At 39.0% G+C, this 25,283-nt stretch overlaps 1 protein-coding gene, 1 non-coding gene and 1 pseudogene across 2 annotated transcripts; all 3 read left to right on the top strand.

Annotated features, from left to right (window-relative positions):
* The first annotated feature begins 600 nt into the window (after nucleotides 1-600).
* LOC100009728 (ubiquitin-like protein 5) lies at nucleotides 601-853 on the top strand. Its single transcript, XM_001362082.4, has one exon. The coding sequence runs from the start codon at nucleotides 601-603 to the stop codon at nucleotides 820-822; it is 222 nt and encodes a 73-aa protein (XP_001362119.1). The 3' UTR covers nucleotides 823-853.
* Nucleotides 854-17,678: 16,825 nt separating this feature from the next.
* TRNAN-GUU (transfer RNA asparagine (anticodon GUU)) lies at nucleotides 17,679-17,752 on the top strand. Its single transcript has one exon. It is a non-coding gene; the product is annotated as a tRNA-Asn (tRNA).
* On the top strand, nucleotides 22,425-22,660 carry VN2R507P (vomeronasal 2 receptor 507 pseudogene; annotated as a pseudogene).

Raw genomic sequence — 25,283 nt, 5'->3', positions numbered from 1 at the left:
AGACAATTTGGAAACTGACTGGCTCCTGTGAAAAGGATCAGGGACAAGAAAGCCCCAAAAAGCAAGCCCCAAAGTCCCTCAGGAGATTTTCTTTGAGAAGATAGTCCGAAGACATTGTCTTCTGGAGATAGTCTTCCGTCTGGGGAATCTTCCGAGGGAGCTTTGTTGGAGGCTGTGACTTGGATGGTGGGCTTGGAATTTGTCTTCAACTTAGACTCTGACTCCTGGACTACTTTGTTGGGTGAGTGAAAGACTGTCTCCTTTCCTAGTTTCCTAAAAGTTCCTGGTTTCCTAAAAGACTAGCTTCCATCTTGGAAGAGGCCACACAGTTACTCACTACCAGCCTTCCTGGTTGAGAGCTAATTAATAATCTTTGTCTGAATTAAGCAGATCCAGAATAAACATTTCAGTTGATAAGATAGATAACTTCTCTAACCTCTTCACATTTATCTACTTTATTGTTTCCTCTCCATTTTGTAAATATTTGTAAGTAAATTTCTGACTAGAGATATAATAAATATTGGTGACCATGTAATTTCATAAAATTATTGTCCAACCATTAAATTTAACTCTTACATTTCTTTTGTCACATCCAGAGCCATGATCGAGGTTGTGTGTAACGACCGGCTGGGCAAGAAGGTCCGGGTGAAGTGCAACACAGATGACACAATAGGAGACCTAAAGAAACTGATTGCAGCTCAAACAGGCACCCATTGGAGCAAGATTGTCTTAAAAAAATGGTACACAATCTTCAAGGACCACATTTCCCTGGGTGACTATGAAATCCATGATGGAATGAACTTGGAGCTTTATTATCAATAGAAGCAGCAGGTCTGCCAACTCTGCAACTCCCACCCCCATTTTACTCTTACTAATAAAAATCTTTTAAATTTTGTTGCTTCTAAAAAACAAAACAAAAATAAACTTAATTAATTTGGACTAGATGACCTTTGAGGTAGGAGAAACTGGTAAATGCTTAACAAGAGGTTCTCCAAAACACATAGACTCACAGTATATTTTTAAAATTCATCTGTATTAATACTTGTTCTCCATCACTTTCTTAAATTTAGACAAAAAAGAAAACAATCAAGATCTGATATGCGGCATTTCCCAATTTTCTTGATATAAATGAGAAATTTAGCATTTGGATCTCTGAGGTTCAAGCATATCCTTATCTGAGCTTCCTTCCAGCTCTGAATTGATACCAATTAGGCATAATCCAATTAAGTTACAATTTAAATATTGTGTAAGGCAGCCACCTTTTGGGCCTCCACTTAAAGTCTTTGAAGAACAATATGAAATGGGTGGATCCCTCTGCTTAGGTTCAGTAATTTTTTTTTTCATTCTGATTCTTCTTGATCTATTTTGGGGTTTTCTTGACACGGATAGTGGAGTAGTTTGCCATTTCCTTATTCAGTTCATTTTACTGTTGAGGAAACTGAGGCAAAAAGGATGAAGTGTGCATTTCTAGCAAAAAAAATTTTTTTTTCTAGATTTTGAACTCGGGAAGATGAATCCAGGACTGGCATTGTTGAGTAAAGAAATCTATCCCAGGATTGATTTTTCGCTTTTCATTTGATGATTAGGATAATTTTTCCAAGAATCTTGTAAATTAGCAATGGGCTGAGTACTGGGATTCAACACTGATGGGTCAGACATATGGGGAGTGTTCTGAAAAATCAAGAGAGGGCATCATGGTTGGTATTTTTGACAGAGCTCTCCAATGTCAATATGGAAAATACATACCCAGCAACAAACCTGAACAATCATTTCCATTTTCCAAATAGGAAAACTTGGGTCAGAAGTGCTGGAAATAATTCTCTTTTTCAATCAATAAGCATTTGTAAAACATTTACCATGTGACTAGGATCCAAAGGCAAACCATACAATTCTACCATTATCTAGCACTGGAGGAATACTAGGGAGGGAGAGACGATTTAGCAGCCTAGAAGGTGTTTAGAAATGTCTGATCCTAGGAGATTGTCACCTAAGAGAACAACAGATGGTTAGAGCTGAGTTATATTTTGCACTGTATTCATTCAACACCTATCTACTGAGTACCTCCTAAGGCATTACTAAATCCTCTATCAGATTTAAGGAATATGTCAGTCAATAAATATTAAACACCTACTTGGTTTCAGACACTGCTAAAGCACTGGGGATACAAAATTAAAAAAGGCAAAAACAGTTACTCTCAAGGAATTCAGTCTAGTGGGAAGACATCATGCAAACAATTCTGTACAATCATTTGGAAATGGTCATCAAAGAAAAAACACTAGAATGAAAGAGACTCAGGAAGGCCTCCGGTAGGATTTTTCTAGATTTGAAGAAAATCAAGGAAAACATTAGGTTGAGCTGAGAAGTGAGATTCCTGCAGATCTGGGTGGCAGCCAGTGGAAATACTGGGGAGAAGAATTACTCCACTTTGAAGTGCTGCTCTCTCTGGTTTCCCCTGCACCAAGCCCTCCCCTGCCAAGTCTCAGCCTTTTTGATTTTTAGATATTTTAACCAAACAATAAGACTCTAGATCTGCCCTATGGGGGGGGGGGATGAAAGAGAACAAGCATTTATTAAGTGTTTACTGTGTACAAGGTACAGAGCTGAGCACTTTAGGAATATTATCTCATTTAATTCTCACATAACCCTCAATTAAATTAAGATGTGGACACTTCACTATTGTATATAATTTAACCACCAAGTAACCCAGACTCGAAGCCACCAGTCAAGTGCTATCATCAGAGAAAGTACAAGAGGGTAGCTAGGTGGCTCAGTGGGTTGAGAACCAGGCCTGGAAATGGGAGGTCCTGGGTTCAGATATGACCTCAGACACTTTTTTAGATATGTGACCCTGGGCAAGTCACTTAACCCCAATTGCCTTACCATTCTTCTGCTTTAGAACCAATATGCAGTATTGATTCTAAGATGGAAGGTAAGAGTCTTAAAAAGAGATAGAGACAGACAGACAGAGAGAGAGAAAGAGAAAGAGAGAAAGAGAGAGAGAAAGTACCAAGCAAAGTAACCCAACTGCTCACTAGGGAATGTTTCACCTAGCAACCTTCTTTTCTTATAGGTACTTTCAACTTTGTAGTTCTGTGCTGGCTAAATTCAAATTGTATCATAGGAGGAAAGAATGGAAAAGCACTTTGAAATGTGAGAATTATGCAAAGCTTAATTTCTCTCTCTCAATGTTTCTACTACAATGTTTCTACCAGTCCTTGACTGGGTGTGACAGCGTCAGCAGATAATGAGTGATGGGAGACAGTTGGAAGTGTCAGCCTGGGTCAGGCTTTGCATGGAACTGCTCCACTACACCCAGGGTTGGCTTTATTTTTATACCCCAATGATTACATACTTTCTTGGCACTCATCTATATTATTCAACATACATGTTCAGATGCAGATAATTGGATAAGTGATATATTAACTTTTAACAAATCTTTTGATTAACATTCTGTGATCATTCTATATACTTATATTGTTACTATTGATTCTGACAACAACCTACACAAAGCTTTTGCAAAAGATAAATGATTTTGTCACAGGTGGCGTAACTAGAGGTCAGTTTTTTCATTAACCTGTGAGGTGCTTTGGACTTGTGAACAATCCAAGAAAATCATTTGTTACTTTTAATAAAAATAGATAATCAATCAGAAGTTCTTTAGAAAACAATCAACAAACACTGAAGCCAAGTTGAGGATCAAAGGGGTAATAGAAACACAATTCAGTTTTAATATTAGGCTAATCATTTTCCAGTGTTTCATGGGGAGGTTCCAAGATGGATTTTAGTTGGTAAAATCAAGTCACTGAGGCATGGTGTACTGGCCTCTCATTAGAGTGATTGATATACTGGCTTAGGAGAATTGTTCCAGACCTGTACATTGGATGGTGTACTAGAAGGGAATCAGGAACCAAAGCTTGACAGGTCTCTGAGAGGGAGGGAACACTACTTCTCCCAGACAGAGCTGCCTCAGAGAAAGTGAAATTGGATCTCTGTTCAGAGCTGAAGGGAAGAGGAAATACCCTTAAATCTCTGTTTTCTGTCTCTTCTCTGGATGATTATTATCTTTGATCCCCTCAGTACATGAAATGTTTAATTCTCCTATAAGTTATAAGATCTATTTATTGTCTAGAGCCTTAGGATTGGTAGGTTAGGGAAAGAGGAAAAACAAGAAGTCCCTAATTTTGATTTCACCCTAAATTCCCTTTAGAGGTTGAGGACTTTGGGTCCCTGAGGATCATTGTGGAGTCAGGCAGGTGTAATTTCCTGATATAGAGATAAAGCTTTGAAGTGTGGTAAAGGATGAAAGGTTTGCAAAAACTGTCACAAAAACTGAGAGATGAAAACCTTAGAGAATGATTGATAGGAGCATGTGACTAAGGGTCACATGGGATCCTGAGCCTTGGGAATCTGGGAAAATTCTATGCCCAATGGTTGCTTCTTCTCAGAGTCTGTTCTCCTGGAAGTACCTAAGGCTTTAAGAGGATTTTCTCCTGTGACCAACAGAGGAAAGGGGTTTTCTGGATCTGGCTGCTGACAGTATCAGTAAGAAGATCTCTGGACCTACTTGGACATCTACCAACTTAAGATCCTGGCCCTATTTGATTGGACTCCTGGTGTGAGACTTGGATATTGGAAAATTAATGCTTAGCTTAGTAATATAGTTTAGATAATTAATAGATATTAGCTTTTAAATTAAGTATAAATTTACTCCTAAACCCATGTTCCTTCCTACCCTTCCCAAACAATAAATTTGAATTTATTTATATGTCCCTCTTGTTCTTTCCTCATCCCAAATCCTACCATAATAGAAGATATTGGTGGAAAATCTTCTGGGTGGACAGTCTCTTGCCTTCCCCAAAGGGAAAAAGTCTCTATCTACCACTTAAGAGGAAAGATGGCTATCTGGGTCTCTTCAGATCAATTGAAGGATTATAGCAGGCTAAGCTCAGTGAGGTTGCTCTTTCCCCTCTCAGTTCAGAAGGGACAAGAATTCCTTTGCAACTGTCTCCATGCTTTTCTTGGCTGTAGATTCCAGTCCCATCCCCCATCATCAGCCAAAGTTCCATTTCCTTCCTGCATAAGGTTTTCTTGCAAAATCAAGTCTTTGCAATGTATTCTGTATCTCTCTCATGTCCACAGTAGGGATTTTTGAGTACAGCTCTGTTAGAAGTTAACCCATAAGAGTCTTTTAGGTTTGATTTCATAAGTGTGATCTTTTGGTGATATTCTGGGGGATGATGTGGAGCATTAGTATTAATCCTTCAAGTATTTTGCTCTCATATTATTTTTCCTGAAACTAGGGAGAGAACAATGATCACTGCAATTCCAATAGTAAGGGATGTTAGTGAGAGAAGTCACACAGAAGGGGGCTATATGGATTTCTCCATCCTTCCAAGGAGACACTTTGTGACCTCCTGGTTTCCACAAGTGACTGTGTCAAAACATCATGGCTTAATGGCCTCCAGCATGTCCCCCTTTTCTGTTTTTTAGTTGAAGTGATTTCAGTTCAATTTGAACTTGGCGAATGGTAGAACCTAGTGATCTGATGATGACTGGAAAACAAAAAAAAAAAAAAGAAAAATAAGACAAGAGCAAATCCACAAACAATAAGGGTATGAATCAAATCATTATTGGAAATGAAGGAAGAGACATTATCATAAAAAGAATTTGCAATGGAGAAGACCAAATAAAGGGAAGAGTTGGAATGACTAATATCCATAATTTATTTATATAATGTTTTTAGATAAACAGAGAACTCCAAATGATTCCAAATAACAAACATGTGTTGTATGTTTTCCCAAGGAACATCTGATTGATTATAGGGAAGGGGAGAAACACAGATCCATTTAAAGTCAGCATGGCCTTTTGACTTGAACCTCACTTTTATATTTTGTAATTGGTTTCCAATATAAGGAATAGCCTCTTCAAGGACATTAATGCAAGCTTCCAATCCTTTATCAATATGTTCCTGGGCTAGAAGAGCCAGAGAAACATTTTTTGAAAGATTATCTACATGTTGAGCAGTGTGGACTTCCTGAATTAGAGCTGTTGTGGAGGCTGCTAGAGATGCAATGATAGAGATGAGTGCAGTAATACCCAGAATAAGGGATGCAATGAAGCATTTAGAATGTCTTAAATTGTGGAATTGTGGACAATTAATTGTAAGGCATAAATGCCTGGGTTGTCATACCAGTCAGTAGTCATATTAACAGGAAGCATAAAAAAAAGGTGCTTGTTTAACAACAAATACAGTTTTATTTGTAGCAGGGTATGATAGGGTATGGTAGCAGGGATGGAAGGATTAAGAAAATTTGTTAAAATACATCCTGAATAAGAAATTTTAAAAGTCATGGGGAAGTACATTGTAAAGATGAAGAACCCTTAGTTCTTTAGAGAAGTAATGCATAAGGGGCTCTAACACAAGCCTGAATGGATCTGAAATCTTTCTTGCTACTAGGGTGCAGTAATACAGCAGGGCAGAGAGAAGCAATAATCTCCATAGAGAAAAATGAGTAATGGGGAATGAAGGGTTATCAATGGCAGAGATGGGGGGGGGGGAGAGGGGAGGTGGGATAAAAAAGGTCTAACATGGCAAGAAATAAGGCAGCAGTACAATCAGGAGGTGCAAATCCTTGCTTGTCCACTTTCTTTCACTTGGGCTGCAAGTGTCTTAATTTGTCCCCAAATTGGTAGAATGTCTTGTTGTTTTAGCATAGTCTCTTTGTATCTGCATTCTCCCAAGCTTGTTGTTGGGGTGGGAGTCATGGCAAGGAAGCACAAATCTTTCTGGAATTCAAATGTATGTAGGAGTCCCTGGGGGGGAAACACAAACAGATCCTTGGCCCCAGAAGAGGACTGGGAGCTATCAGAGATTAATAATGATATCTTTCCCAAACAACCCTTTGTCTGGGGAGTATATGGGATTCCTGTCTTTAAAATTAATTTGAAGTTAGTGAGAGCTTTGCATGTATACACTTGGTCATTATCTGTCTTGAGGGCTTGGGAAATACCAATAAACTGGAATGTAGAAAGTATACTGCTTCAGTAGTATGGATAGAAGTAAAAATTAGATTAGAAAAGGTATCCATAGATACATGAATGAAAGAGGAACATCCAAATGAAGGATAATGGAAGGGAGAATTGGTGATGAAAGAAAGTTATGAGATGCACAAGTCTTGAAAGATAAGTAACCATCACGGTTGCTGTTTCCATCTTCATTCCTCCCAAGGACTCCCTGCCATGTCTGATAGTTTGTGCCTACTCTAGAGTTAAAGTCACTCAAAATTACAAGCTTGACTTTTTTTGGCACACTAATTGATGAGGGTCTCCAGGTTTTCCTAAAGTTCTTCTTTGACACTATCAGGGTTTGAAATGGTAAGAACCTATCCACTGATGATGGTGGTACACTTTCTTGCAAGTGGCAATTATAATGTCATGAGCTTGTGAGAATTTATTTTTCGCATATTGTAATAATTCTTGTATTAGGCCCTATATATTAGAGAGAAATACTGAGTCAAAGTCTTAGACCTCAGGTGCTAAGCAGTCTAAAGATTTCTGGTTTTATTTGTTATTAGGAATATGTTCCTTGTGGAAATAGAAACACAGAAGAAAAACAACTGCTTGATCACATGGGTTGGTGGGGATATGATTGGGGATTTGGACTCTAAACAATCACCCTAGTGCAAATATCAATAATATGGAAGTAAGTCTTGATCAATGACAGATGTAAAACCCAGTGGATTTGTGGGGGGGAGGGGAGGGAGAGAACATGAATTTTTTTAACCATGGAAAAATATTCTAAATTAATTATTAAATAAAAATTCCAAATTAAATAAAAGGAATATGTTCCTTTCACAAAATCTTTACAAAGATTCTTTTCCTACATATATGACATCATCACCTGTAAGGAGAAGGTTTTAGAGTCTGATGGACTACCTCCTAATTAGCTATTTATCAGTGAGAGATGTCTTGGGATATTTAAGGGAAGAGATGAATTATGAGTTCCCAAAAGTGGATATAGGTACTCAATTCAGGACCTTCAAGGTCTTTGGTCATTGAGAGGACCAATGACTGATGTCACTTTATTGGTTATGATGCTGACCTAATCAATAAAAGGATAATCATACCCCAAATCAGTCTCTCAAAATAATATTAATTGTAACAATCATGTTTACTCCTTTTTAGATGTATACAAGTTTGTTGACTAGATTAAATTTGATTGTGAAATCTGCCAGGACCCCAGATTAACCCCTCATTAATGCTTCTCATTTCCCTGAATTGTCATATTCTTCAAGCCCAGACCTAGCAGCTAAGCATATCTCACTCAATCAAGATGTGCTGTGAGCTTGGCATAACAACAGTCCTTTGTACTAGTATACTCAAGATGAACTCAGTTGCAATCAATCTATTACTGTCAAAACCACTGAACAAACTCAAACCAAACAACCTGAGGTTGAACAAATTCAAACTTGCACCTGCAGGAATTGTGTCCACATCATGAAGTGCTAAGAACAGTTTCTTTATGATGGGCTAACTCTATCTTGTCACTAAGCAAACTTTACCATTGTTCTTCCTTCTTGTTTTTTGTTTTGTCCCAACTGTACATATCAAGACTTCACCTCATTGCCTTGGGTTTGGTTTTGTTATAGGGAATTTAGGAAAGGGGGAAGGTTGTAGGAAAGGGAAAACACACAATTATATAAATAAGTTTATTAATAAAGGAAGGGAATGATGGGGAAGGAAAGGAATTAATGGTCCATCTGACTATTAAAACCCCAGATACTTAACCCAATATAGTTTATATACTAAGCTTAACCTGTCTAAACTAAACTAAACTAAACTAAACTAAATTAAACTAAAGGTTAACTAATAGTTAAAGTCTAAACAGGAATCCCAGATTCTCACTCTCTCCAGAGTCCTTGGTGAGTCAGGCTGTAGTAATCCAGTTGTAAAGTCTTTAGAAGATACAGGAAAAGGAGAAATTCTCTTCCAAAATCACTCTGACTACCAGAATGAATGGAGATTTCCTCCCAATCTCTTCTTGATGATAATCTAAGGCAGGCAGCTTGAAAGATGGGTTTTCCAGGGAGAATCCCAGATTCACAGCTTTAGTGTTGAACTCCAGCTTCAGACAGACAGTTGAAAGCTGTTCCTTCAACAGCTTAGAATTTTGACTCATTCAGCTCTCTTACAGAATCCAGGCTTGAGAGCTTCAATCAATCCTTGCACTCTACTTTGCACTTCAGTTTGCTATAGTTTGCATTCAAGTCTTGGTACAGCTGTGTTTTGACTTCTTCCAGAATAAATTTTACTCACTTTAAATCACCTGCCTTCAGTACTTTGGGTTATTCTATGTCACGGGAAAAGTCCACCCTTGCCCGAGACTCCAGGTATCCCAACTGGTGGCAAATGATCAGTCAACAAAAATAACAAATGGAAGACAGCTTAATCATAACAGCCACAGAATTGCTTTGCATCTGACAGCTGCTCCCTTTTCCCAATGTCTGATCTTTATTTTAATACCCATTCTCTTGGCATGCATATACACAAAATCAAAGAGAGATAATTGGAAAAGTGATACATCAACTTTTAACAAATCCCTTGATTAACATTCTATATTCTTGTATTGTGATTACAGACAGAATAAAGGTTGCACACAAGATAAATGATTTCATCACAGGTGGCTTAATTTTATCATTACCCTGCGAGAAGTTTTGAGCTTACAAACAATCAAGGAAATTTATTTATTACTTTTAATAAAATGTAATAATTAATCAATAGTTCTTAAAAGACAGCTCAGTAATCATATCATTGAGGTTGAGGGGTCTGGGAACTGTGAATCTTAATATTTCTCAGACTTGTGAATGTTAAAAATTCTCAGACTCTACCTTAGAACATTTGGTTAAGACCATTCCCCATTTTAAACAATGAAGGTACCGGGGATCAGGAATGTGAGACCTCTAACATTACTCCACCCATACTTAAGCATACTTTAGGGGAAAATAAAGTTGTGAACTCCTTACTGAACAATGAAAAAGTACTGTAAACCTTAAAATTTCTTAGACTTATGAATGTTGGAAATTTCACCATTGGGAAACTTCATACTGGAAAAAATTTCCTACTGATAGTAAGAACTCTATTGGAATGTGAAACCCCTTGGCATGGGAGGATCTTTCTCCTCCCTACTTAAGACTACTTTAGGACAGAAACCTTTTGCTAAACAATGGAAAGGGCTTTGACCTATGCTTAAGCATATAACAGGAAGTTCTTTGAGTCATGATTGATTTTAGAATTGATACAATAGAGATACTTGGAATGACAGAACCAGGTCTTGGAAAATACAATCTCCACCCTACTTAGAGTAACAGGATTTAGGAAGGGCTGCAGCAAGATCAAGATTTAATTATTTGAGAATATGACCTTCAACAGACATGTGCAAAGCCACAGACCTCTGGGCAGTCCTGGGTTAAACTAGAGCCACATCGACATCGACAGTGATTGGTAGATGTGAGACCTGAGGGGAGGGAACTTAGATGGTTTCCTTAAAGAGAGTGGGGGTCTGAGGAGAGGGTGGAGAGAGTTTTTTGCTCTGAGAGGAGGAGGTTTTGCTCTGAAGGAGGCTGAGAGGAGAGAGGTCCTGGAGGGAGAGCTCCTGGAGAGGTCTTGAAGGAGGCTGTGGAAGGAGAACTCAGGAGGAGTCAGGAGGAGAAGGCTCTGGAAACATTTCTTGAAAGGAGGCTCTCTTGAAGGTGGAGCCCGAGGGTGGCATGAGAAGCCTTACCTAGAGAGATCTTGGGTGAGTGATAAAACCAACTGACTGATTTATTCATTCTTATTCCTTTCTTACTTTCTCTCTTTTTCTATTGATTAATCAGTGTATTATAAATTAAATTTCTCTATAAAACCCAGTTGGCTTGGGCATATTCATAAATTGGGAATATATTCCCTGGCGACCATCTTATATTTATATAAACCCAAGACACAGTAGAAAACATATTTCAGCGGTCATAATTGTTATATATTTCCCTTGCTCCCAAACATTTTAATTATCACAGTACTTAACTCATACTTATAGTAAGGCAAAAGCCCTTAAGCTAAGTCTATTTTTAGATCTAATACAAAAAGGGTGCTAAGTACCTATAAAGCTCAAATTAATAACTAAAAGGTCAGGCAACTTGCAAACTTGCAAGGGGCAAAGAGGTGTGAACTTACTCAGAAGTTTTAGTCTACCCAGAGAAGTTGAGAACTAAAGAAGATGTGAATTAAGAATGGTCAGTCCTGTGAAAACGTCTACTGTGATTGGTAGATGTGAGAACTTAGGGGAGATGACATAGAAGAAAATTCTCTTTAAAAGGAGGTCAAAAAAGGCCTCTGATTGAGGGAGCTTGCCAAAGATGAATTGGAGGGCTCAGTGGCTGAACTTAGTGGAGCTGAGGAGCTAAACTGGAGGGTCTCTCTGAACACTAGAGTTTTGCTTGGAAGGATATTGTGGTGAGTGATTAAAGACTGACGTAGTCTCTCTTAAGGCTCAGGCCTAGGCCATGTTGGCCTAGGCCCTTCAAACTATATTTCTCTTATTTTCTCTCTCCTTTTCTTAATTTCTTTATTTGTATTAATTAAAATCTCCATAAAACCCAGTTGACTTGGATATTTTAATATTTGGGAATTTTCCCATGGCAACCACTTTATATTTGATTTAACTCAAGACACTGTCTTGAAACCATATTTTCATGGTCACAGTTTATGACAACCACTCTTTTATTTGTAACAGAACACAATTCAAATTTAGACTGGTGGCTTCTAGGGAGTTACTGATTTGTGTGATTGAGTCACTAAGGCATACTGAAGCTTGATGTACTTATCACTTGGGCCTCTATGATTGATTTGTGTGCTGACTTCTTGAGAATAGGCTTCTGTGAGTGGGAAAGTTTTGGGCTTGGCCTGTAGCTGCGGGTTTGCTGGGAATTATGTACCTAAGTAAAAGTTAACCCATGATAGTCTTTTTGGGATTGGGTTTAAGGGTCTGATCTTTTGGTGATCTTTTGGAGAATTAGGGTACAGGTGTTTTGCTCTTGCAATTATTTCTTTTGAGACTAGGGGGAATAATAATCATGTCAATTCATAGGTAAGGGGCATTGATGAAAGAAGTCATGCAAGGGGGATAAAGTGGGCAGTCACATCTCGCCAAGGACCACTCTGTGGTCTCCCCAGCTACCACACGTGACTCTGTCAAGGTGTTGTGGACTGATGGCCCTCAGCAATTCTATGTCTCATTTGAGTAGGCAGTCTACAAACCTATATTAGCTTCATAAGTACCACTCATGACAAACATGTATCCAGCCCTGACTTTGATAAGCTGACTTCCATCTACCAGCCTTGTTTCACTCAGGGTTGCTATTTGGATGCAATACCTGCTGAGTTCCCTCACAATAAGAGCTATTCATCTTTCAAGTCTACTGGATTTCATGTTGTCCAAAAGAGTGTACACATTCCATGTACCAATGATGAGTGGATTCATCTTCACAAAAGTTTTGTACATTTTTCTGTGTTTTGACTGCAAAGTAGAATCCCCATCTGCCTTGGTAAAAAGGTTAGGGTCAGGTGAAACAGACAGTTTCAAGAAGATAATTTTTAGGGCTCTTTTTCTAGCCACTTCTAGCCATTCATGCAGCATGGTCCTCAAAAAATGCTTCAGCCACCCAGGGGACTGTCAAATCCCACTGCTGCTTCAAGTGAGAAGATAACCCTATATTCTGGGCCTCCTGTGTGCAGTGTTGTGATTACAGCTTCCAGGGTATCCTCATATGATGCTTTGTCACTTGCCCATCACCACAGGACTTTTGAGGTAGAAGTAAAAAAAAAATTAAATAATAGGAGCAAAATAGTAAAATGGTAAATGGTAAAATAGGGTGAGTGATGTCTTTTGACTAATGCATAAATTGGATTTATGTGAAGCATTGTTGCACAAAGTTATCACCCTCACACTCTCTTCCAGTGGCAAAACTAAAGTCAGAGAGACTAGTGGTAGCTGGGGATACAGTGGAAGACCTTGGCTTCTTTGTGGTCTAATTAAGTTCTAAGCACTCCACAGCACCTGCAATAGCCACTTTCACAGCCCTTTTATTTTATTTTTTAATTTTTATTTAGAATATTTTTCCATGGTTACATGATTCATCATCCTCTCCTTGCCCATTCTCTCCTACTCCCTCCCAAAGCCAACAAGCAGTTCAAAACATGTTTCTATGTTATTTGCATTTGCAGTAGAGTGATCCATCAAAACCCTAATCACATCCCTATCGTACTATGTGATTGAGCATATATTTTTCTAATGCATTTCTAGTTCCACAGTTCTTTCTCTGGAAGTGGATATTGTTCTTTCTCCCAAGTTCCTCTGGATTGTCCTGGGTCATTTCATTGCATTGCTACTGGCAGAAAAGTTCATTACATTTGATTGTGCCATAGTGTATCTGTCTCTGTGTACAATGTTCTCCTATTTCTGCTCCTTTTCCTCTGCATCAATTCCTTGAGGTCATTCCAGTTCATATGGAAGTTCTCCAGTTCATTATTCCTTTAAGCACAATAGTATTCCATCACCAACATAAACCACAATTTATTCAGCCATTCCCCAATTGAAGGGCATCCCCTCATTTTCTCATTTTTTGCCACCACAAAGAGCCCAGCTAAGAATATTCTTGTACAAGTCTTTTTCCTTATTATCTCTTTGGGGTACAAACCCAGCAGTAGTATGGCTGGGTTTTCACAGCCCTTTAAATGAATTGTTCTCATCTGCCCATTCTGTTGAAGGAAAGCTTCAAATGCTTGAGGTAGATATTCCTCTAAATCACCAACAGACTTTAGGCTCATTGGTTATCCTGAACATGGCTTAGCCCTCTTGACAAGATATTTTACTGGAGTGTGGCCACTACAGCTTCTTGGAGCCATAAAAGCTGGGTGGCAGGTAGACACCAAAAGGAGGAAAGCAGCACTTACAAAGGTGGTGGGGACTAACAAACCTTCACACCAGAGGCATGAGTCTTTCCTGAACACCCTTTATTTCCCAGAATTTATTACTAAAACATACTCAAAAGTCTGAATTTCCCATTAGAATAAATTAGAGCCCATCACATATATGTATATATCCTATTTTAGAAAAAAGTCTGATCTTGCCTACTATTTTCCTCAAAATTTACTATTCCATTTAATTGGAAAGCTTTGACAGTACATCTTTGTCTTATTACATTCCTATATTATAATTTGAATTCAAATGTTGTAGTATTAATTAATTTAACCAACAGATTGAGCACTACAATTACTACATGTGGCAATCCTAACTGTATGTATCAAATACATTTCTACAATCTCACCAGCCTGATTGTAGAAATCTGCTATGAAAGGAAAGGGAGGGTCATGGTTATGACAGTATGGAAACTTGTTCCCTCAAAGGCACAGGCTGACCTGACATAAGTCATAATAGGAGAAAATTCCTTAGCTCTGCTTAATTGTAGGCATGAATCATATTTAACAGTCTTGGTCATATAGCAAAGTTCCACATTATTCACAAGGTATCAAAAAACAAATTCAGAATTAATCAGGTGGGAAATTTCCTGTTCAAAAAAGAAAATAATCTGCAAATGGGGATAAACTAGAAGCCTTCCCAATAAGATCAGGAGTGAAACAAGGATGCCCATTATCACCTCTATTATTTAACATTGTGCTAGAAACACTAGCAGTAGCAATTAGAGAAGAAAAAGAAATTGAAGGCATTAAAATAAGCAAGGAGGAGACCAAGTTATCAGATGACGTGATGGTCTCACTTAAAGAATCCTAGAGAATCAACCAAAAAGCTAGTCGAAATAATCAACAACTTTAGCAAAGTTGCAGGATACAAAATAAACCCACATAAGTCATCAGTATTTCTATATATTTCCAACACAGCTCAGCAGCAAGAATTAAAAAGAGAAATCCCATTCAAAATCACCTTAGACAAAATAAAATACTTAGGAATCTATCTCCCGAGACAAACACAGGAACTATATGAACACAAATACAAAACACTCTCCACACAACTAAAACTAGACTTGAGCAATTGGAAAAACATTAACTGCTCATGGGTAGGACGAGCCAATATAATAAAAATGACCATCCTACCCAAACTTATTTATCTATTTAGTGCTATACCCATTGAACTTCCAAAAAAAATTTTTTTTTACTGAATTAGAAAAAAACATAACAAAGTTCATTTGGAAGAACAAAGGATCAAGGATAGCCAGGGAAATAATGAAAAAAAAAATACAAAGGAAGGTGGCCTTGCAGTCCCAGATCTCAAACTCTGTTATAAAGCAGTGGTCATCAAAACAATTTGGTACTGGTTCTTAGCCTTTAGACAGAAAGGAGGATCAGTGGAATAGACTTGGAGTAGGTGACCTCAGCAAGACAGTATATGACAAACCCAAAGACCCCAGCTTCTGGGTCAAAAACCCACTATTTGACAAAAACTGCTGGGAAAACTGGAAGACAGTGTGGGAAAGATTAGGTTTGGATCAACACCTCACACCCTACACCAAAATAAACTCAGAATGGATGAATGACTTGAACATAAAGAAGGAAACTATAAGTAAATTAGGTGAACACAGAATAATATACATGTCAGACCTGTGGGAAGGGAAAGACTTTAAAACCAAGCAAAACATAGAAAGAGTCACAAAATGTAAAATGAACAATTTTGATTACATCAAATTTAAAAGTTTTGTACAAACAAAACCAATTTAACCAAAATGAGAAGGGAAGCAACAAATTGGGAAACAATTTTCATAACAAAAACTTCTGACAAAGGTCTAATTACTCAAATTTATAAAGAGCTAAATCAATTGTACAAAAAATCAAGCCATTCTCCAGTTGATAAATGTGCAAGGGACATGAACAGGCAGTTTTCAGCCAAAGAAATCAAAACTATTAATAAGCACATGAAAAAGTGTTCTAAATCTCTGATAATCAGAGAGATGCAAATCAAAACAACTCTGAGGTATCACCTCACACCTAGCAAGCAGATTGGCTAACATGACAGCAAAGGAAATTAATGTATGTTGGAGGGGATGTGGCAAAGTAGGGACATTAATTCATTGCTGGTGGAGTTGTGAACTGATCCAACCATTCTGGAAGACAATTTGGAACTATGCCCAAAGGGCGATAATGTCTGCCCTTGGATCCAGCCATACCACGGCTGGGTTTGTACCCCAAAAAGATAATAAGGAAAAAGATTTGTACAAGAATATTCATAGCTGCCGCTTTTTGTGGTGGCCAAAAATTGGAAAATGAGGGGATGCCCTTCAATTGGGGAATGGCTGAACAAATTGTGGTATATGTTGGTGATGGAATACTATTGTGCTCAAAGGAATAATAAAGTGGAGAAATTCCATGGAGACTGGAACAACCTCCAGGAAGTGATGCAGAGCGAAAGGAGCAGAACCAGGAAAACATTGTACACAGAGACTGATACACTGTGGTAAAATCGAACGTAATGGACTTCTCCATTAGTGTCAATTCAATGTTCCTGAACAATCTGCAGGACCTAGGAGAAAAAACACCATCCACATGCAGAGGATTGTGGGAGTAAAAACACAGAGGAAAAGCAACTGCTGGACTACAGAGATTAAGGGGACATGACTGAGGAAAGACGCTAAATGAACACACTAATGCAAAGACCAACAACATGGAAATGGGTTCGAATCAAGGACACATGTGATACCCAGTGGAATCGCGCGTGGGCTATGGGAGGGGTGGCAGGAGGGGGGGAGGAAAAGAAAATGATCTTTGTTTCCAAGGAATAATGTTTGAAAATGAACAAATAAAATAATGGTAAAAAAAAAGGAAATAGCATCATGGGGAAACTGAGTGAACAGGATCTCCTTACCTTTTCCTGGGGACAGACACCCACTGTAGCAGTTCCCAGACCACATTCCCTTTGCCCGACATATTCTATTTTCACCTCGAATGGTTGTCTATTGAGTATTTCCTCCCATACTTTCTTTTTCCAGCTTCTTACTGGCTCATTGAATCTCTGATGAAACCACCGCCCAGCAGGAGTTCCAGGGGTAGCTCGGGTAGTGCTGTCATTGTGAGGGAAAGCTCGATCTTACGGACCACTCCGTCCCTTTTCCTTAGAAGGGGGTCCTACCCTGGAAACCCTGCTGAGCAGTGGTTTCAGAATGTCATCAGAGATTCTGTAAGCCAGAAGGAAGTTGGAAAAAGCAAGCATGGGAGAAATACTGTATGAGAAGAGGCTGGACTGCAGCCTAACGTAATGAAAGGCTTTTTAATATGTTTCTTCTTGAGATGATTTGTTTTATAAAGGCACAAATGTTTTAAAATGTTCAGAAAACCGAACTGTCTTATTCTGTTGATAGGTTTAATTGCATGTACGTCTGTGAAAGCCCAGAGGTTTCGTGGAGCCTTGGGACTTAGGTTAAATCGAAAAAAGAAACGGAAAACCTGGACACGGTGGTTCATACCTTCTTTTTCTCTCTTGGTTGGGCTTGTGCTAAGACGTTGAATTGAAATATATCAAGAACACCTGTTACATACATACATACTTTTCACTTCTTTGGAAACATATAAAGCCCAAAAATTACAGTCCTTTTTTATGAATCAAATAGTACTTAAGCAAGACTCTTACAGACAACGTCTCTGTGGCGCAATCGGTTAGCGCGTTCGGCTGTTAACCGAAAGGTTGGTGGTTCAAGCCCACCCAGGGACGTGTTTTACAAGCCTGAAAATTTAAACAAAATATTCAGCGTTTCTGCCCGGAGAAATGCAAAACTCATCTCCCAAGTCTATCTATTTACTCTAGCATTAGTAAAGTGGCTCCGAACTTAATCTACCAGAGCTTTTGGACGCCGTTTGTACTTTCTCCTCTGATAATGTCTCAGATTTCTCTCCATTTGTACTTTCTCCTCTGATAATGTCTCAGATTTCTCTCTAGAGTACGGATCCCATAGGGAAATGACTACTATTACCGGTTACTACGGTACTTCCCACGGCGCCCCTTTTCCAATTACCGACAGAAGGCACTTATGGACTGGTTGATCTCCGTCAGAGCTTGGAGTTTCTCCCAAAAGTATGCTTCAGCCTCTTCCTCAGGGACTACCGATTATCCTCTCAAGGGAAATTCCATGGTCAACAAGCGCCGGTAGTGCGACCAAGACCTGGTAGGACGCTGGGACAGGACATTCTAGTTAAGTGAACTCTACCTTGCATCCCCAACCACCAGATCCTGCCACCCTCCATCTCACTCACTGCCAGTTGGTTCTCTTTTTTGCCGAATACATTTATTGACATAAAGCAGCGTGGTGAAGTGGATTGATACCCATGGGACTGGACAAATCCCTTCAGCTCTCAGTGTTCTAGGCAACAAAGAAAAGGTTTGCCCATTGAGGGAGATCTGAGTTACTTCTCCAGGGTGGATGGAAAAGAACTAGGAAGTGCCAGAGAGGATCAGTCCGAACTATGTCTGAAAATAGTCCATTCTTACAGGTTAGTCTTCCAGGAGAATGGATCCAAGAAACCATTGGTCATGGGACCTTTCCAGGGTAGTATTAATTTGTCATGGACACGGCTTCCAGGAGGTTAGACAATTTGACCTGGACAGTCAGATGCACAATGATGCGACTGTTCTTCAGTAGGGGCAACCCTTTCACTCTAAAATATGAGAGTACTACTTTGCCAGTTGGGATCAGGAATTCTCAGCTGCATGTCAAGCACTGTCCACAGAAACGTCTTTGTAGAAAAAGAAAAACAGTAATATGTAAAGACTTAAAGTTGTCATTCTTTGTAGATCATACCTATATTTGCTCTCTAAAAGTAGATCATTAAAACAGACTCCCTTGATTGTCTCTAAAATAGATACTACTGGGGTAGGCAAAGCATTCTCTGCCTATATATTAGGGAAAGGAAAAGCAGCCTGTCTCTTTGCAATAAATTAAATTATCAGGGTGTTGAAGAGTTTCCACAGGCTGCCTTGCCATATCAATCAAGTTGTCATATTTCATAGTTTCTTATTGATCTTTTTAAAGTCACCTGTCAAGGTTTTCCATACATTTTTGATTTAGCAGAATTCATTCAAACAACTATAATGTAGGGAACTTAGTGGTCCTTTCTCTAGTCATATTCACTTCTATAGGAAAAAGGTAGAGTGGACCATGTGGAGGATTTTTTAATCTCCAACATAGAGATTAATTCCCCCTCATCCCCATTACTTCTATCTGTATGTTCCACACATTTATCTTTTAATGACTGATACCCACCAGTTAGTTGTTAGTGTAACAGAAATCCCAAGTACTTTTTGTTGGAATTAAAGTCCATAGAAGTTTGGACACACAATATGTGACAATCTGTTTAACAGATAGTGCTAGGTCAAAGGGTATGCATAATTTTATAGCCTTTTGGGCATGATTCCAAGTTGCTCTCCAGAATGGTCATACTAGTTCATAGCTTCACCAACAGTGTATTTATTAGTATCCTGATTTATTTATTTATTTATTAGTGTCCTGATTCCCACATTCCCCCCAATATTTATCATTTTCCTTTTTGGTCATATTAGCCAGTAGGTATGAGGTAGTACATCAGAGTTGTTTTAATTTGCATGTCTCTAATTAATAGTGATATGTATTTTTATATGACTATAAGTAATTTTAATTTCTTCACCAATGCCCATTAGAAGGGATGTTTCTTTCAGGTTTCCACCCACTATAATGTGGCTGTATAAAGGAGATTTCAGTTAACCCTGAGGAAGGATGGTGAAGATAGATTGGACTCTTTCCCAGGTAAAAGCAAATTGTTCCTGATTAGTTTTAGCCAAAGAAGCAGAAGAAAAAAGCATTGGCAAGATTAATAGCACCTTTCCACTTAACTTGGGCTTGGGCTACAACACTGAAGAACTCAAGAAAAGCTGAAGACTGATGACTTTGTTTAGCTTCCCACAATCTGCTTCCAGTAAGCTTCTAGGTACCAACTGCCTTCCTTACAGATAGCATGGAGATATTTGGTACAAAGGTACAGGTAGGTGTGAAATAGATAAGAGCACTAGGCCTGGAGTCAGAAAAAACTCATCTTCTGAATTCAAATCTAGTCTCAAACACATATTAGCTGTGTGATCCTGGGCAAGTCACTTCACCCTGTTGGCCTCAGTTTCCATATCTCTAAAATGAACTGGAGATGGAAATGGCAAAGTATATTTGCCAAGAAAACCCCAAATGGGGTCAGAAAGAGTTGGACATGACTGAAAAACAACTGAATAATAAAATCCCCAATCAGATGGAGGCTGCTAGATTGATTGAGGGACACAGCACCTAGCCTGAAGTCAGGAAGACAGGAGTTTGAATCAATTTGTCAAATATCTTATATTTAAAGTATCTAGAATTGAATTAAGTTTTATATATTTAGTCTAAAAACTATGTGATTTAATTAACTTCTTTCCTCTTTACTTGACTCCTTCCATCAAAAGGCACAGGAATGAGAGGTGGTTTTCACTTTTTTGTTTCACTATTTTAACAAAAATTTATTAAGTGCCTATTGAATGTCAGGCACCACTCAAAACTCTGAGGATAACAAAAAGACAAAGACAGAGGTAACAGTTTAATGGGGTAGACAACATGTAAACAACAATGGACAAATAAGTGACATACAGGATAAATTGTAAATAATCTCGGGGGTAGGAACAAGTATTAAGGGGGATTGGGAAAACCTTCATGTAAAAAGTAGGATTTTAGCAGGGAGCTGAAAGAACCCAGGGGAACCAAAAAGTAAAGATGAGAGGGAGAACATTCTAGGCATGAGGAATATCCAGTGAAAATGAATAATCAAAAGATGGAGGGTCTTGTTTGAGGAATGGTAAAGAGGTGTTCTGGATCCATTGTCCCTGGATCAAAGAGTTTCTGAAAGGTGGAAAAGTAAAAAAAAATAGAGAGCTCCATTTTTCATCTAGTGTTCAGTCTGGTTTCAACTCCATGGAACAAGATGCCCCTCCCAGGATAAACTCATCTCTTCTAATCTAATCATCCTGTTTCTAACTCAAATTGACAGCACCTCCCTTAGCCTCCTCTCCTCTGACCGGAGGGTGGAGTATCAAACTCCTCCAATTCATTTATTCAGTAAACATTCATTAAGAACCTACTATGTGCCAGGTACTGTGCTAAGTACCTTCTTTCCTAGGATACAGAAACTGGACTCTACATTTGCTGTTCTGCCTAGTTTCACCTCCCTGGCATAAGATACCACCATGCCATATATCCCCTGCTCTTCTTCCTCATTGTTCTTGCCTCTTTTTTGTATTTTGTCCCTGCCCCCATTATATTATAAACACCTTAGGGGCAGGAATGTCTCTCTCTTTTTTTTTTTTATCAGTTGTATTCAATGTTTAGAACCATTCCTGGCACAAAGTATTTATTGGGTTGGATTTTCTGGAATTGACTTATGTAGGGTCTCCAAAGCCAAGCAAAGGGTTTTATATTTGATCCTGAAGTTAATAAGAGAGCTGTTGAAGATTATTGAATAGAGTCATGACATGGGCTTGTATACCTATGGAACCAGGGGCACTAGTTTGAACTGATGTTACTATTTTCCTGATGGAAGTATAGGGAGAATTTACTCAATGTGGGACAGTGTCTATATCCTGATGATCTGGATCATTGTGTAAAGTTCCCAGGGAAACCAGCAAATAGATGGAGTGATTACTGCCTCCCCAAAGCATAGCTCTTCCTGGGCACTGCCTTTGAGATTTACTCTGACTTGTGGTTCTTTCTTCCTCTGTCATCAAGGTTGTTCTTGGCATTTTGTGAAGTACCAAGACACCCTCATAGTCAAAGTTAAGTAACTCCTGTCTACACTTTCCTTATCTCCCTCTCTTTTTGTTTTCTCTGCTTCTTTTTCTTCATTGGGCACCCAACCTTAGAGATTCCTCTCTTTTTGGAATTATTTTCACTTTGGCTGTTTTTTTTTTCCTTGCCAAAACTATTACTGGCCAAAACTGTGGTTCTGACCTTCAAGAACATGAGGTCAGGAAGCAGAACCCCAAAATGAATTCAACCTAAAGTATCCAACTCTTTTGCTTTTATCTGCTCTGTGAAACATGTGACTTTCTGTAGCATCTGGCTGAGAACCTTTCTTTGATTCCCAGCCAGAGACCCATACTCTGAGCCTGGCTATGTCATCATTGAGTTTAAAGAGGTGTCTACCCTTGCCTTCTCTCTTTTTATTTTATTTTATTTAATCGATTATGAAAAATTTTCCATGGTTACTTGATGCATGCTCTTTCCCTCCCCTCTTCCCACCCCCTTGCCTTCTCTCTTTTTATTTTATTTTATTTAAGAAAATTTTTCCATGGTTATATGATTCATGCTCTTTCCCTCTCCCCTTCCCATCCCCTTGCTTTCCTGGGCTATATGGGCTTCCTAACTCTGGAGAGCTTCATTGTGGCTTTTCTAACCAGAAAGCTTCCTGACACCTTCAATGAAGTCAAGTTCATCATGCAGCTTGCCTACTAATATTCTTCAGAGGCTGGGTCTCCTTCCTCTCCACTTACCAGAGCCCCAAAGGAAAGACCATCATGGTTGCAAAGATCTTTGCCATTTGGGCCACCAGTGCTGGGTTACTAGCACACATCTTTATTTTGTAGCAATATTTTAGATTCTAATTTTGTGTTTTGGGCTGCCATTTCTCCTAGACTTGCAGGAGGAAGAGAATTCAATCATGGCATAGCAGTAGCACTTGAGAGTACCTCAGTGACATCAGAAGAATGCATCTAATCAGCAAGCAAGCACAGAACTGATTCAGACCAGCACCAGGCATTTCCTGCCACTGCTGTATCTTCAGGACTTGCCTTTCTTGGAGTTCTTCACAACATGCATGCCCTGGGTCCAGCAATATTTGTGTCATGAGTTAAGCAGTATTCTAAGTAGCCTCACTCCTTGACTTTGCTTCTTCCCCTGCCTCTCTCTAGGTTGTCTTGGAGCATGCTGCTGGGGCAAGTTATGCTTTCCACTTCATCGGCAATGTCCATACTTTTAGAGAATAAACACTTAGCTTTCCTATCAGCAGGACTCAGTTTTTCTTTCATTAGTTCTTTTGGGACATTCAGAACCAGGTTCTTTGACAATCTCCAAGTGCTTTGTGATCACATTGAGGCCAGGTAGGAATGTCCAGGAAAAGTTAAAGTGCAGAAATCATTCAGAAATTTTGCATCAGAGATACTAGTGTAATAAAAAAAAATCCTTATCTAAAAAGGAAAAGTCAAGGTAACAAACTTCTGAGATAATTTGATTTATTATAAGGCCAGAGGTTACCATAATCCAAGTCACTGGCTTCCAGATAGTAGTATATAATTTGGTCACCAGATGGTGCTCTGAAAATACCCAAGTGGCCTACTCTTACTTTCTTTTGAGGATACCAGCAGCTCCCAGTTTCTCAGCCTCTGGCATATTGAGAGAAAGTGTATGTGAAAATGTTTAGATCAATTATTTCATTGCTAGAGTGAATTATATGTATGTTAACATGTGAATGTATATGTATCTCAAGAGTTGTTCACCCAAGCTTACAACCTACGTCTTCAACTCAACTGTTCACTCTTTCTCATCCTTCCATATACCATCAGTAGCTAAGCTCAACTCTAGTATAGATGCAGTCATCTCCTCTGACTCTTCCATTACCTTGATGCAAACCCTTAATTACCTTTCATCTGGATTATTACAAGTCTGCTGATGGGTCTCTTTGCCTCAAGTCTCTGTCCATTCCAGTCCATCCTCCACTCAGCTGTCAAATTTATCTTTCTTGAGCAAAAGTCTCCCATTCATTGAACTCCAGTGGCTTCCTATCAAATATGAAATCTTCTGTTTGGTTTTCAAAGTCCTTCATAACCTGGATCCTTACACCTTATGCCTTCCCCTCCACCCCACCAAATATTCTGCAACCCAATGACATGGGCTTCCTTGCTGTTACTTATATCCATCCTCAGAGGCTGAGCTTTTCCACTGGCTGTCTCCTGTGCCTGGAATGATTTCTCTATCCCTCCTTTTCTTCCACCTCATCTCCACTTCCTAGCTTCCTTCAAGTCTCAGCAAACAGACCACAAAGCAAGGTTTTCTTGATCCCCCTTTGTGCTAGTGCCTTCCCTCTGTTCAGAGAAAACCAGTACCACTGGTGTGCAAGCTTGCCAAGCCCTATTCAAGGCTGTTCTCCTTTGGTGTTCACCTGTCCCCTAGTTCTCTCCTGTGATTCCAAGAAATTATAACATTAAAAGCAGCCACACCCAGGAAACCATCTAGGTAGGCTAGCCCAGGTTAAGGGTAATCAAATGGACCTTAAACTCATTGGTGAGTTAGGGAAATGGCTACCCCAGGCAAGTGAAGACTGATCTGGGAGGAAGAGACAGATAAGAACAGGAACAATTTTATTACCTTTTCTTTGTACTCTTAGCTTTTAGCACAATGCCAAGCTTTCAGTGGGCACATAATGCTTTTTGAAGGAGAATGGGAGCCAGATGCAGCAAGCATCTAGCATGCTTAAGAGAAGGCAGGGAAAATTAGGCCATTTTTATGTTGTTAGAGCACCATCAGGTGGCCAAATTATATAACGTACCCTACTCTGGTGAAAAAAAGGGATAAACAGAGACAGAGTAGGAAAATTTCTCATCTTTGCCTTCAATATTTCTTTTCAATATTTGGAAACTTCCCTTCTTATTCATATCCCCCTCATTCATATGATTCAACAATTTACTTTTTTTTCTTAATGGTCATACAATTTATTAAGACATTTTTAGGGAGCTAAAAGAACACTAGCATGATCACACAAAATCAAACCGTTAAAAAACCACAATCAGCTAATTTTGAGATTTGCTATAATTTAGATACCTCTCCTTCTTACCTACCAAGCCTCCTACCAGTTGGTAAAAGGGGGGGGGGGAGGAAAGGAAAAGATTGGTCAAGTTTTAAAATTCACCCTGGCTTGCCTCACTGTGCTCTGTGAAGGATGTGAAGCAGTGGAATTGGCTGCCTGTGTGGCTCTGGACAAGTTCTTGACTTCTGGGGAAGATTAATTTCCTCATCTAAAAAATGAAGACATTGGAGAGCCAGCCTGGCATAGTGGGAAAGTAGCTGGCCTCAACCAGAAACATTCAAATTCAAAATTACAACTGTCACATACTGGCTGGGTGATCCTGGGCAAATCACCTAATTCCTCAGAGACCCCAGACAACTCTCTAAAACTATAAATTATAAAGATGATGCCAATTTGATTTG

Source organism: Monodelphis domestica, chromosome 3 (assembly GCF_027887165.1).
Source record: "Monodelphis domestica isolate mMonDom1 chromosome 3, mMonDom1.pri, whole genome shotgun sequence".
Taxonomy (NCBI): domain Eukaryota; kingdom Metazoa; phylum Chordata; class Mammalia; order Didelphimorphia; family Didelphidae; genus Monodelphis; species Monodelphis domestica.
This window is presented reverse-complemented; position numbering and strand designations above follow the sequence as displayed.